Below are 15,254 nucleotides of genomic sequence, written 5' to 3'. Positions count from 1 at the left end.
CTGGCTCACTGTGCATCCTCTTAATATCCTGTCTAACTTTTTGTATTAGCACTTATCATTATCCAAGATCATGTTATATAATTATCAATTTGAAAATTTCTGCCTCCTCTGCCGGCCTGTAAACTTCATCAGGTCAGGGTCTTTGTCTGCTCGGTTCTTTGCTGAATCCTCAGCACAGTGTTCCAACTGTGTCTGGTACATAGAAGGCCCTCCCGTATTTACTGAGTAAACGAATTCCCTTTTGATCACTTAGAGATGGGTCTGAATTCTTGTTCTGCTTCCTGTTAAATGCGTGGCCGACCTCTTAGCCTTCCTAATCCTCAATTCCCTTACTTTTAAGCTAGGAATAGTAAATGTCTACTCCGGCAGGTCGTTGAGAAGAGTCACGAGCTGATGTGCAAACTGCCTCATGCTAACTCCCCTCTCCACCTCCTCCATGAATCTCCAATCACTCTGATCACTTGACTTCTCTGTCATCCTTTAGGTACTTAATTTGCATTGTATCAATTTTCCGTCTGCTTTATAACTGTACCTAATTTATTTCCTGTATGTTTTCATTGCTTTTGGATTAGAACTCCTCTAACTGGGATGGGTCATTCACATACCATATATATAATAGCATACCCACTCTCTCCTTTCCGAAGCACTTATCCAACTTTTCCAATCAATGCCTTCCTCATAGGCATTCCAGGACGCTTGATCGTCTCCTCATTCTAATGCATTATAGCACAAGCCAAGTGTACCAGGATCAGTAATACTCATAGAAAACTTGAATTGCAGTGTGGGAAGGACTTTTGAGATAATATAATCAAGTAAGGAGAAAGAGCCCTAGAGAGGAAGTGATTAGCCAGAGCTGGGGCTAAAATCCAGGTCTCCTGACACCAAGTCATTTTTAGTTGGAACATTCAATAATAGGCTTCAATAAGCGTGATAATTATAGTAAAAATTACAGTGCTAAGGGCCCCACTGAAAGCTTCTGATTGCCTCAGGGTATTTTTCAGTGGCTCTCGTGACCAAATCTTTCTCCATTCCGTCAGACTGTCAGTTGGAGAAATTGCCCATGAGGCCCCGGGATCGGTCCCGTGTGATTGATGCTGCCAAACACGCCCACAAGTTTTGTAACACAGAAGACGAGGAGACTATGTATCTTCGGAGGTAAGAGGTTGATGTTCTCTGTCTAGGATTTCCTGGTTGTCTTGGGGTCTAGTTCTGAGGAGTATAAATACCCCATCTAGAGTGGAACAGGTCATCCATTTGGGGCCCAATACTTTGACATTTGTGGTGGGTCTCTAACTTCTGTTAATGCAGCCATATCTTTATTGTGCTTTGTTGAAGTGGTGCTGAGATGTGATTCTGTTGCCATTTGATAGCTGTAATTTGGGGTTTTTGCAGGCAGAATGAGTTCATTCAACCTGTAATCTCCAGCACACCAGGTGCCGGGCACTGAGCTAGGGACTGGATCTGCAAAGATGAATAAGGCACTGTCCTTACCATTAAAGAGCTCATGGCTCAGTGAGGGAACAGATTACCTATTGTGATATGATAAAAATACTGGTGTGGTGAACAGAAGCCTATGGGAAAACAGACAGCAGCAGATCATCTTGCCTGAATGGTGGTCAAGAAAGACACCAGAAGATGGTGGCATTTGTGTTTGGCCTTGAACTAGGATTTCACCAAGTAGATGGAGGAGCATTCCAGGTGGAGGGACTCTGGAAGCATTAAAAGCATCAAATATGGTGTGCCTGGGAAATTTAAGTAGTCCCTTGTGGCTAGAGCCTAAGTTACTTTACAGGAGGGGGTTCATGCATCCTGGGGTGAGGACAGAGTAGAATGCTAAAGTAGACAAGTTTGGACTTTATCTTTAGGCAATAGCCATCTTCTTTTTTTAAGTAGAGGAGTGACATGGTTAGATCTGTTTTAGATTTGGGAGTCCTTGGTGTATATGGGGAATTGAAACCTGGGAAGGGATACAATTACATGGAAAGTGTATGGAGCAAGAAGAGAGGATTGAAGGCATAATCCTGGGAAACACTGATGTTTGAAAAGCAGACAAAATAATTGGAACATAACCAGGAGAACCTGGTGATGTGGAAAACAGAAGAGGAGAGAATTTCAAGAAGTGAGGGAAGGGGGTGGTCATCAACAGGTGCCAAATGCCACAGAGAGGTCATCCTGCTCTAAGTCCATTCATTCATTCAGCAAATATTTCATTTATTGAGCTCCTACTGTGTACCAGGTACTGTACTAAAAGTCTGGGATATACTAGTATATTAGTTTGTTAGGGCTGCTATAACAGAGTACCATAAACTAGGTGGCTTAAAACAACAGAAATGAATTGTCTCACAGTTCTAGAGGCTGGAATCTGAGATTACTGTGTCGGTAGGGCCATGCTCTCTCTGAAGGTTCTAGGGGAGGAGCCTTCCTTGCCCCTTCCTAGCTTCTGGTGTTTGCCGGCAGTCCTTGACATTTCTTGACTTGTAGATGCATCACTCTAGTCTCTGTCTGCAACATTGTATGGCTTTTCCCCTGTGTTTCTGTCTCTGTTTCTTCTCTTCTTATAAGGACGCCAGTTATATTAAATTAAGGGAACATTCTGCTCATCTCTGTGACCTCATCTTAACTAGTTATATCTGCAATGACCCTCTTTTCAAATAAGGTCACACTCTGAGGTTCCTGGAAGGACATAACTTTTTAAGGGACACTATCCAAACCAGTACAACCAGTAAACAAGCAAAGAACCTTGCCCGTACAGAGCTTATATTCTAGTGTTGAACCAGAAAAAGCTACAGGCTGACATCTAGCTATGTTTATTTAAGAAACCAAACTGTTATCAGCCCACGCTAATGAAAACAGTTAGAAACTATTGCTAGGCGACATTCAGTACCAAATCAGGCACCACTGTGACAACTGGGCTTCTAGAATTATGTAGTTGAAGAGAAAATTGCTTATATACAGGATACAAGTGGGGACACAGATTATAAAACATATGAAATTCACAAAGGAAGGCCCTCCAGGTAACATTGGGGAAGTCCTCCGTTGTGGTATATAGGAAGGTTTATAAATAACATGCCCTATCTAAAGCTAATCCATTCTCTTGTGCTTTTTCTCCCTCTATTAACCTTTATTTAGGTTTCTGATTTTGAAAATTCTCAACTGACTGTCTTTAGGATTGCTAAAATATTTATTACATGTATCATAATTATATATAACAGTTCTAGATAATATGTATTAAATGTATATATATTAGTTAATACAGAAAGTAATCTAACAACACAACTAGGCCACAGGCGCCTATGGCACTATAAGGCAGATGCCCTCGCCTGTAGGCCAGAAAACTGGGAGGCCCCAGGCTGAAGTGGCAACCCTGGGATCCAGTCAGCCTGATCCTGGAAGTGAGCCAGCTTTGGGCCCAGCCTTAGTGCCGGGTATTGCACAGGCCAGTGGCCTCTGGCCCAGTGACTCTGTTGGGCCACAGAGCTCTCAGAGTTTACCCACAAGGCATGGTAGACTTCCCCCTTGGTTGACATAGTTCCTGCTCTAATCATGAACAGTCTTTCCAAGGGCCCACTTTAGCATGCTCCTTTCTTAGCAGGGGTGAAATTTCAGTCTGATCTTACCCCTCCTGTTCTTTAGCCAGATGAGTGTGGGAGCCCCAGTTACTGAAAATATGGCAGTCTGCCTAATGCATGCCCTGGAGCCTGTCACTTTCCACCTCCAAGTCTTCCATTCTAAAGTACCTCTCCTTTGACTCTGTTGTTCCCTGCTACCTTCCCTCCCCCATCCATTGCTTCCCCAGTTGCCCATCCAGTGGGTGCTTTTCTATCTGGATCTTTGTTGACCATGCCTCCCTTGATGCTGTCTCCTTCCTTGACTTCTGTGAAACTACTCTTGTGATTCTCCTTCTACTTCTTTGGCTTTCTCAGTCTTCTGGATTCTTCTTCCTGCCCCTTAAATGTTGGCATTCCCCAGGGTTCTGACCTTGATTTTATCCCCTCTCTCTCTATACTCTCCTTGGCCATTCTCACCACCTCTCATGGCATCAGTTACGCTTATATGCTGATGACTCACAAAATCTAGATCTGCCTCCGTGTCTCTCTTGTGCCCAGAACTGTATATCTAACTACCTATTCTACCTCTTCACCTGATGTTTTACCTCAGATACAGCATGACTAAAGCCAAACTCATTTCTCTAACTTGGGAAAGTCCCACAGATTGGTTCACTCAGCACCACTCCAACACTCTTCTATTTTACCTGCCTATATACCAGTGTCTGTAAAGATAGGGTACATATTCCAGCTTCTCCCCACTCCAAAAACCCCCTAAGGTTCTGAAGGTGACTTAGCTTTTGCCAAGTAAAATGGACAGAAGTAGAAGTTGTTGGGTGGGGCTTCCAAGGAAAGTCCTTTTCACTCTTCTCATTCCTTCCTGCTTTTTGGAAAACGGGCGTGATAATTGGAGCACCAGCAGCCATCCTGGGACTGGAAAGGGAAGGCCACAAGGATTGCAGAGTTTTTGCCATGCTATCCTTGAGTCTCAACCATTACCAGGAACCGCCTTCCTCTACACTTATTTTACGTGAGAAGAAACTCTTGTGTTGAAGCCACTGCAGTCAGGTCTCTGAAGGTGTCAGCTAAACACAATTCCTTCTTTTTCCTCCTCCTACGATGACATCACCATTCACGCAGTGGCCCGGGGCAGAAATCTGGGAGCCAGTCCTGTCTTTGTCTCATCCATCCCTGCCCCCCACCATCCCCTGCACACATCCAGTCACTCACCATGTACTGTCGATTCTACCTTCTAGTCTGTCTTGTGGCTGCCTCCTCCTGTTCAGCCCTGCCACACTGCCATCATTCTGGTACCCAGCATCACTTGCTTGGGCTATCGAAGTGTCCTCTTACCTCCCCCCACCCCCCGCTCTCCTCCAGTCTATCGTCTACTGCCTGAATGATCTCACATGCACGTTATGTCAGTTTCCTGCTTCAAATCTTTCAGTGACTCTTCATCACCTACAGCAGTGCCTTTCAAACGTTTTTAAACAATGAATCCTTTCTTCAAATGAAATTTTTACCAGAAGTATAAATAAGCAAGAAGCTTCTCTGATTGGGGAAGAGTTGAGCCCAACCCATTAAGGACTTCTCCCTTTTCTCCTATCCGATTTCATTTAGGGATCATTGTGGAGTGCAATTTAAAAAATCCTGGCTAGCAGGATAAAATCCAAGTCTGAAGGCTCTCTATGATCTGGCCCTAGCCTACCTGTTCATCCTCATCTCCTGGTATTCCTATGGTTTATTTTTGTTGTTGTTGTTTGTTTTTTTGAACAGCAAGCATTGATCATCTCATATAGTTTCTGTGGGTCAGGAATTTAAGAACAGCTTAGCTGGATGGTTCTCGTCTCTCATGAGGCTGTGGTTAAGAGGTCGACCATGGGTGCAGTCATTTGAAGTCTTAATTAGGGCTGGAGGTTCCACTTCCAAGGTGGTTCACTCACATGGTTGGCAGCTGAGTGCTAACTGTTGGGAAGAAGCATTAGTTCTTTAGAACAAGGATCTTCCATGGGGCTGCTTGAGTATCCTCGTGACATGGCAGCTGGCTTCCCACAGTGTGAGTAATCCAAGAGAGAGCGAGTTGGAAGCTATAATGTCTTTTATGACCAAGACTCAGAAGTTACACACCATCATTTCTTCAGTGTCTTATTGGTGTCACAGGTCAGCTGTGTTCACTGTGGGAGGGCATTATACAAGGATTATTGACATTATTATGTCAATACCAGGGGGCGAGAATCATTGGGGCCATCTTAGATGCTGCTACCACAACCAGGGAGAATGTTTTATTTTGTCTTTGGCCTTTCCTATCTCACATATTCCTAGAGATTAAGGACAAGAAAGAAAATCAAGGTCCATTAAGTCCAAATATCTAGCTCATATTAATCACTTCTTTATAATTGTACCACTTAAAACCCTTGTCTTATTTGTATTAGAGTCTCAATATCTCAGGAAGATGAACTTTTTTTCTTTTTTGGCTGTGCCATGCGGCTTGCGGGATCTTAGTTCCCCGACCAGGGATTGAACCCGTGCCCTCTGCAGTGGAAGCATGGAGTCCCAACCACTGGACTGCCATCTTTCATTTAGTATATTTTCAAGGCTCATCCATGTGTAGAATGACTCAATAAATCATTCTTTCTTTTTTTTTTTTTTTTTGGCTGCGTTGGGTCTTCGTTGCTGCGCGTGGGCTTTCTCTAGTTGCAGCCAGTGGGGGCTACTCTTCGTTGCGGTGTGCGTGCTTCTCATTGCGGTGGCTTCTCTTGTTGCAGAGCATAGGCTCTAGGCTCGTGGGCTCAGTAGTTGTGACACACGGGCTTAGTTGCTTCACGGCATGTGGGATCTTCCTGGACCAGGGCTCGAACCCGCGTCCCCTGCATTGGCAGGCAGATTCTTAACCACTGCGCCACTAGGGAAGTCCTGTGTTTTTGTTTTTTTTAAACTAACTTTTTAAAGTATTATGGCTAATGCTGCTGTAAACATTTGTGTACAAGTTTTTGTGTGAACATGCTTTTGGTTCTCATGGGTGGATATGTATGAGTTGCTGGATCATATGGTAACTCTGTGTTTAACCTTTTGAGGACCTGGAAGAGTGGTTTCAAAAGCAGTTGCACCATTTTACATTCTTGCCAGTAGTGTATGAGGGTTCCTGTTTCTCCACATCCTTGCCAATAATTGTTATTGTCTGCCTTTTTGATATAGCTATCCTAGTGTGTATGAGATGGTATCATTGTGGTTTTGATTTGCATTTCCCTGATGGCTAATGATGTTGAGCTTTTCACGTCCTTATTGGTCATTTATGTATCTTCTTTGGAGAAATGTCTAGTCAAATTCTTTGTCCATTTTTGGGCTTCCCTGGTGGCACAGTGGTTAAGAACCTGCCTGCCAATGCAGGGGACATGGGTTCGAGCCCTGGTCCGGGAAGATCCCACATGCCGCAGAACAACTAAGCCCATGCACCACAACTACTGAGCCTGCGCTCTAGAGCCCGTGAGCCACAACTACTGAGCCCACGTGCCACAACTACTGAAGCCCGCGCGCCTAGAGCCCATGCTCCGCAACAAGGGAAGCCACTGCAATGAGAAGCCCGCGCACTGCAATGAAGAGTAGGCCCCACTTGCCGCAACTAGAGAAAGCCCACGCACAGCTACAAAGACCCAACACAGCCAAAAATAAATAAATAAAATAATAAATTAAAAAAAATTCTTTGTCCATTTTTTAAATGGAGTATTTGTGTTTTTGATTGTTGTAAGAATTTTTTATTATGGATACTAGTCCCTTATCAGATATATGATTTACAAATATTTTTTCCCATTCTGTGGGTTGCCTTTTCACTTTCTTGATGGTATTCCTGGAAGCACAAAAGGTTTTCATTTTAATTGTCCCATTTATCTATTTTTTCTTTGATTGCTTGTGCTGTAGGTGTCATATTTTTAAAACCATTGCCTGATCTAAGGTCTTGAAGATTTATACTTATGTATTCTAACAGTTTTATAGGTTTGGTTGTTACCTTTTTTTTTTTTTTGCTGCACCTTGGTATGTGGGATCTTAGTTCCCTGACCAGGGATCGAACCCACACCCCCTGCACTGGAAGCGCAGAGTCTTAACCATTGGACCACCAGGGAAGTCCCAGTTCTTACCTTTAAGTCTTTCATCCATTTTGAGTTAATTTTTAAATTTTTTGTTTATTTATTTTTTGGCCATGCCACACAGCTTGTGGGATCTTAGTTCCCTGACCAGGGATCAAACCTGGGCCCCCTGCAGTGGAAAAATGCAGAGTCCTAACCACTGGACCACCAGGGAACTCCCCATTTTGAGTTAATTTTTGTACATAGTGTGAGGTAGGGATCTAAATTAATCCTTTTGTGTGTGGATATCCAGTTATCCTGGTACTATTTATTGAAAGACTATTCTTTCCCCCATTGAATGGTCTTGGCACCACTGAAAATAAATTAACCATATATGTATCGGTTTATTGTGGACTCTCAGTTCTGTTCCATTGACCTATATGTCTGTCCTTATGCCAGTACCACCCTGTCTTGATTACTGTGGCTTTGTATTAAGTTTTGAAATTATGTACGAGTCCGCCAACTTTGTTCTTCTTCAAGACTGTTTTGTCTATTCTGGATTCCTTACAATTCCATGTGAATTTTAGGATCAGCTTGTCAATTTCTGCAAAAAAGCCAGCTGGGATTTTGATAGGGATTGTGTTGAAGTTGTAGATTCATTTGGAAAGTATTGCCATCTTAACAATATTAAGTCTTCAATCCATGAACATGAAGTGTCATTCCATTTACTTAGGTCTTTAATTTCTTTCAGCGATGTTTTGTAGTTTTCAGTGCACAAGTTATGCACTTCCTTTGTTAAATTTATTCCTAAGTATTTTATTCTTTTTGATGCTATTGTAACTGGACTTCTTTTCTTAACTTCGTTTTTGGATTGTTCGTTTCTAGTGTATAAGACTACCATTAATTTGTGAATATTGATCTTATATCCTGCAGCTTTGCTAAACTTGTTTATTAGTCCTAATAGTGTGTGTGTGTGTGTGTATGCTTTAGGGTTTCTATGTATAAGATTATATCATCTGCAAATAGAGATGGTTTTACTTTTTCCCTTCCAATCTGGATGCTTTTTATTTCTTTTTCTTGCCGAATTGCCCTGGCTAGAACTTCCAGTACAGTGTTGAATAGAAGTGTTGAGAGGATATCCTTGTCTTCTTCCTGATCTTAGAGGGAAAGGTTTCAGTTTTTCACCATTAAATATGATGTTAGTTTATGTGGCTTAGTAGATGTGAATTTTTCATAGATGCCCCTTTTAAGGTAGAGGAAGTTCCCTTCTATTTCTAGTGTATTGAAGGGGCTTTGAATTTTGTCAGATGCTTTTTATGCATCTGTTAAGATGATCATGTGTGTTTTCTCTTTTATTCTATTATTATAGTGTATCGCATTGATTGATCTTTTTTTGTATGTTGCACCCATCTTGCATTCCTGGGATAAATTCCACTTGGCCATGTGGTGTAAACCTTTATATGTTGCTTGATTCAGTTTTGCCTGTATTTTTTAAAAATTTTATTTATTTATTTTATTTTTGGCTGCGTTGGGTCTTCGTTGCTGTGTGCAGGCTTTCTCTAGTTGCGTCAAGTGGGGGCTACTCTTTGTTGCGGTGCACGGGCTTCTCATTGCGGGGGCTTCTCTTGTTGCAGAGCACAGGCTGTAGGCGTGCAGGCTCAGTAGTTGTGGCACATGGGCTCAGTAGTTGTGGCTCGCGGGCTTAGTTGCTCTGCGGCATGTGGTATCTTCCCGGACCAGGGCTCGAACATGTGTCCCCTGCATTGGCGGGTGGATTCTTAACCACTGCGCCACCAGGGAAGCCCCTGTATTTATTTTTTGTTTTGAGGATTTTTGTCTGTATATTCTTAAACAATATTGATCTCTAGTTTGTTGTTTTTGTTGTTCTTGTGATATCTTTGGCTGGTATTGAGGTAATACTGGCCTCATAGGATGAGTTGGGAAGTGTTTCTTCCTCTTTTGAAGTTTGTGAAGCATTGGTATTAATTCTTCTTTGAACTTTTGGTAGAATTCCCCAGTGAAGCCACTGGTCCTGGACTTTTCATTGTGCAAAGTTTTTTGATTACTAATTCAATCTCTTTATGCTTGTTATAGTCTATTCACATTTTCTATTTCTTTTCCAGTGAGTTTTGGTAGTTTGTGTTATTCTATCATTCTAGGAATTTGTCCTTTTCATCTAGGTTATCTAGTTTGTTGGTACATAGTTGTTCATAGTATAATCTTAGAATCTTTTTTATGTCTGTAAGATCAGTAGTACTCCCTTGATTTTTTTAGGTCCCAAGAACATTAGACTATTTGTAATTCTGTGAATATGCTGTACTGTTTTGCCTTTTGCACATAGTTCTCCCTCTGCCTGAAATACTGTTTTCTATAAGGACTGTTGACTTAAACATCACACCTGCATGAAGCCTTCCATGACTGACTCGGACGGACTTGGTGCTCCCACCTCTGTGTTCCCATTACACCATATACATTCCTCCATTTAAGAACTTACCTCCATGGTTATAATTTTCCTCACTAAACTGAAATTCTTATAAGAATTCATTTAGTCAGTATTTATTGCAGTATTATGCTTAGCTCTGGGGATAGTGTGTGAGACAGGCATGGTCTCCACTGACCTCTGATCTCATGGACCTTACAGTCTAGTGGGATGACAGAAAAATAAAGTAATTATGATTATGGTAAGTCATATGAATGAAACAAAGGGCTCATACAGAATCACATGAAAACCTCTTCGAAAAGGTGTTCAGGGAACACCTCTATGTCTAGGTGATAGTTGAACTGAGACCAAAAAAGATGAGAATGCGACAGGCTTGGCAAAGTGGTGAGAAGAGCATTCCGTGCAGAGAGAAGAGTGTGTGTGAAAGTTCAGAGGTGGGAAAGCACTTGTTTGTTCCAAGAACAAAAGAAGGCTGGTGCGAGAGTGCACAGTGAGGTAGGGAGGGAATGTAGGAGATGAGGCTGGGCCCCATTCTCTGCTCAGTCAGTGCCTAGAAGGCCATGGTAAGGAGTTTGCATTTTATTCTAGCTGTCTTGGGAAGCCACTCTTGCCTCTATTTAGATAATGATTTAGAGTGAGATGGTAATGGAAGAAAGTTCTAGAATAAGCGATCAGAATTTTTATTTTAGATATGAATTTAGAGTGGAGAAGGCCTAACTATCATACACACGATTGATTTGACCACACAGAAATCTAAAATTTCCACGGGGGGAAAAAGTCAAAGACAAATGTCAAACTGGGGAAGAAATATTTGCAAGGCCCCTTAACGTTTGCAAGTCTCCATAATATAAAATAAAAAGACAACTCAATACACCAAAAATATGAACTGACAGTTCACAGAAAAGAAAATACAAATGCCTCTTAAATATATGAAAAGATGCCTGACTTCGCTGTTTAAAAAAAGAAATGCAAATTATGAGATCACATTTTTCACGTGCCAGATTGGCAATAATACATTTTAATAACATACTGTGTCGGTGAGACTGTAAGGAAACAGGAAGTCTCACATTGGTGGTGGGGGTATAAATTGCTTCAACTTCTCTAGAGAGTGATTTGGCTGTATCTATCAGAATTTAAAGTGGATACACTCTACGAGTTTATCCAGCAGGTAAAAGACATTTTGCTTCATCCATACAAATGGATGGAATGTGGCCCTTAAAGAGAATGAAGCAACTCTTTATCAGTTGATGGGGAAGGATCACATATATTTTTTGGGCAAGATTTTTAAGTGTGACAGAAAGATAGACAAGATGAAAAGGCAGAGGGCTATGTACCAGATGAAGGAACAAGATAAAACCCTAGAAAAACAACTAAATGAAATGGAGATAGGCAATCTTCCAGAAAGAGAATTCAGAAAGATGATAGTGAAGATGATCCAGGACCTCGGAAAAAGAATGGAGGTAAAGACCGAGAAGATGCAAGAAATATTTAACAAAGACCTAGAAGAATTAAAGAACAAACAAACAGAGATGAACCTACAGTAACTGAAATGAAAAATACACTAGAAGGAATCAACAGCAGAATAACTGAGGCAGAAGAACGGATAAGTGACCTGGAAGACAGAATGGTGGAATTCACTGCTGAGGAACAGAATAAAGAAACAAAGAATGAAAAGAAATGAAGACAGCCTAAGAGACCTCTGGGACAACATTAAACGCAACAACACTCGCATTATAGGGGTCCCAGAAGGAGAAGAGAGAGAGAAAGGACCCGAGAAGATATTTGAAGGGATTATAGTCAAAAACTTCCCTAACATGGGAAAGGAAATAGCCACCCAAGTCCAGGAAGGGCAGAGAGTCCCATACAGGATAAACCCAAGGAGAAACACGCCGAGACACATAGTAATCAAATTGGCAAAAATTAAAGACAAAGAAAAATTATTGAAAGCAGCAAGGGAAAAATGACAAATAACATACAAGGGAACTCCCATAAGGTTAACAGCTGATTTCTCAGCAGAAACTCTACAAGCCAGAAGGGAGTGGCATGATATACTTAAAGTGATGAAAGGGAAGAACGTGCAACCAAGATTACTCTACTCGGCAAGGATCTCATTCAGATTTGATGGAGAAATCAAAAGCTTTACAGACAAGCAAAAGCTAAGAGAATTCAGCACCACCAAACCAGCTTTACAACAAATGCTAAAGGAACTTCTCTAAGTGGGAAACACAAGAGAAGAAAAGGACCTACAAAAACAAACCCAAAACAGTTAAGAAAATGGTAATAGGAACATACATATTGATAACTACCTTAAACGTGAATAGATTAAATGCTCCAACCAAAAGACACAGGCTTGCAGAAAGGATACAAAAACAAGACCCATATATATGCTGTCTACAAGAGCCCCACTTCAGACCTAGGGACACATACAGACTGAGAGTGAGGGGATGGAAAAAGATATTCCATGCAAATGGAAATCAAAAGAAAGCTGGAGTAGCAATACTCATATCAGATAAAATAGACTTTAAAATAAAGAATGTTACAAGAGACAAGGAAGGACACTATATAATGAACAAGGGATCAATCCAAGAAGAAGGTATAACAATTATAAATATATATGCACCCAACATAGGAGCACCTCAATACATAAGACAACTGCTAACAACTCTAAAAGAGGAAATTGACAGTAACACAATAATAGTGGGGGACTTTAACACCTCACTTACACCAATGGACAGATCATCCAAACAGAAAATTAATAAGGAAACAGAAGCTTTAAATGGCACAATAGACCAGATAGATTTAATTGGTATTTATAGGACATTCCATCCAAAAACAGCAGATTACACTTTCTTCTCAAGTGTGCACGGAACATTCTCCAGGATAGATCACATCTTGGGTCACAAATCAAGCCTCAGTAAATTTAAGAAACTTGAAATCATATAAAGCATCTTTTCTGACCACGATGCTATGAGATTAGAAATGAATTACAGGGAAAAAAACGTAAAAAACACAAACACATGGAGGCTAAGCAATACGTTACTAAATAACCAAGAGATCACTGAAGAAATCAAAGAGGAAATCATAAACTACCTAGAGACAAATGACAATGAAAACACGAAGATCCAAAACCTATGGGATGCAGCAAAAGCAGTTCTAAGAGGGAAGTTTATAGCTATACAAGCCTACCTCAAGAAACATCTCAAGTAAACAATCTAACCTTACACCTAAAGGAACTAGAGAAAGAAGAACAAACAAAACCCAAAGTTGGCAGAAGGAAAGAAATCATAAAGATCAGAGCAGAAATAAATGAAATAGAAACAAAGAAAACAATAGCAAAGATCAATAAAACGAAAAGCTGGTTCTTTGAGAAGATAAACAAAATGGATAAACCATTAGCCAGACTCATCAAGAAAAAGAGGGAGAGGACTCAAATCAATAAAATTAGAAATGAAAAAGGAGAAGTTACAACAGACACTGCAGAAACACAAAGCATCCTAAGAGACTGCTACAAGCAACTCTATGCCAATAAAATGGACAACCTGGAAGAAATGGACAAATTCTTAGAAAGGTATAACCTTCTAAGACTGAACCAGGAAGAAATAGAAAATACGAACAGACCAATCACAAGTAATGAAATTGGAACTGTGATAAAAAATCTTCCAACAAACAAAAGTCCAGGACCAGATGGCTTCACAGGTGAATTCTATCAAATATTTAGAGAAGAGCTAACACCCATCCTTCTCAAACTCTTCCAAAAAATTGCAGAGGAAGGAACACTCCCAAACTCCTTCTATGAGGCCACCATCACCCTGATACCAAAACCAGACAAAGATACTACAAAAAAAAAAAAAAATTACAGACCAATATCACTGATGAATATAGATGCAAAAATCCTCAACAAAATACTATCAAACAGAATCCAACAACACATTAAAAGGATCATACACCATGATCAAGTGGGATTTATCTCAGGGATGCAAGGATTCTTCAATATACGCAAAACAATCAATGTGATACACCATATTAACAAATTGAAGAATAAAAACCGTATGATCATCTCAATAGATGCAGAAAAAGCTTTTGACAAAATTCAACACCCATTTATGATAAAAACTCCCCAGAAAGTGGGCATAGAGGGAACCTACCTCAACATCATAAAGGCCATATATGACAAACCCACAGCAAGCATCATTCTCAATGGTGAAAAACTGAAAGCATTTCCTCTAAGATCAGGAATGAGACAAGGATGTCCACTCTCACCACTATGATTCAACATAGTTTTGGAAGTCCTAGCCACGGCAATCAGAGAAGAAAAAGAAATAAAAAGAATACAAATCGGAAAAGAAGAAGTAAAACTGTCACTGTTTGCAGATGACATGATACTATACATAGAGAATCCTAAAGATGCCACCAGAAACCTACTAGAGCTAATCAATGAATTTGGTAAGGTTGCTGGATACAAAATTAATGCACAGAAATCTCTTCCATTCCTATACACTGATGATGAAAAATCTGAACGAGAAATTAAGGAAACACTCCCATTTACCATTGCAACAAAAAGAATAAAATACCTAGGAATAAACCTACCTAGGGAGACAAAAGACCTCTATGCAGAAAACTATAAGACACTGAAAGAAATTAAAGATGATACTAACAGATGGAGAGATATACCATGCTCTTGTATTGGAAGAATCAATATTGTGAAAATGACTCTACTACCCAAAGCAATCTACAGATTCAATGCAATCCCTATCAAATTACCAATGGCATTTTTTACAGAACTAGAACAAAAAATCTTAAAATTTGTATGGAGTCACAAAAGACCCCGAATAGCCAATGCAGTCTTGAGGGAAAAACACGGAGCTGGAGGAGTCAGACTCGCTGACTTCAGACTATACTACAAAGCTACAGTCATCAAGAAAATATGGTACTGGCACAAAAACAGACATATAGATCAATGGAACAGGATAGAAAGCCCAGAGATAAACCCACGCACCTATGGTCAACTAATCTATGACAAAGGAGGCAAGGATATACAATGGAGAAAAGACAGCCTCTTCAATAAGTGGTGCTTGGAAAACTGGACAGGTACATGTAAAAGTATGAAATTAGAGCACTCCCTAACACCATACCCAAAAATAAACTCAAAATGGATTAGAGACCTAAATGTAAGACTGGACACTATAAAACTCTTAGAGGAAAACATAG

The 15,254-nt window shown here is 40.5% G+C and overlaps 1 protein-coding gene and 1 long non-coding RNA gene across 9 annotated transcripts in view; one reads left to right on the top strand and one right to left on the bottom strand.

The window, feature by feature from the left end:
* The window catches only part of LOC309652119, a 424,346-nt gene that overhangs the window by 186,896 nt on the left and 222,196 nt on the right, over nucleotides 1-15,254 (bottom strand). The window lies entirely within an intron of this gene.
* Nucleotides 1-15,254, top strand: part of STEEP1 (STING1 ER exit protein 1) — a 90,151-nt gene that overhangs the window by 2,380 nt on the left and 72,517 nt on the right. For all 8 annotated transcript variants that reach the window (XR_014258557.1, XR_014258558.1, XR_014258559.1 and 5 more), the window contains exon 2: nucleotides 1,038-1,155. Coding sequence is in view for 2 of the 8 variants with exons in the window: in XM_082445609.1 (XP_082301735.1) it covers nucleotides 1,038-1,155 (118 nt within the window). In the remaining 6 variants the exon portion in view is untranslated. The remainder of the gene's footprint in view (nucleotides 1-1,037; nucleotides 1,156-15,254) is intronic.

Source organism: Balaenoptera physalus, assembly GCF_965194825.1.
Source record: "Balaenoptera physalus genome assembly, chromosome: X".
In the NCBI taxonomy this organism is placed as follows: Eukaryota; Metazoa; Chordata; class Mammalia; order Artiodactyla; family Balaenopteridae; genus Balaenoptera; species Balaenoptera physalus.
This window is presented reverse-complemented; position numbering and strand designations above follow the sequence as displayed.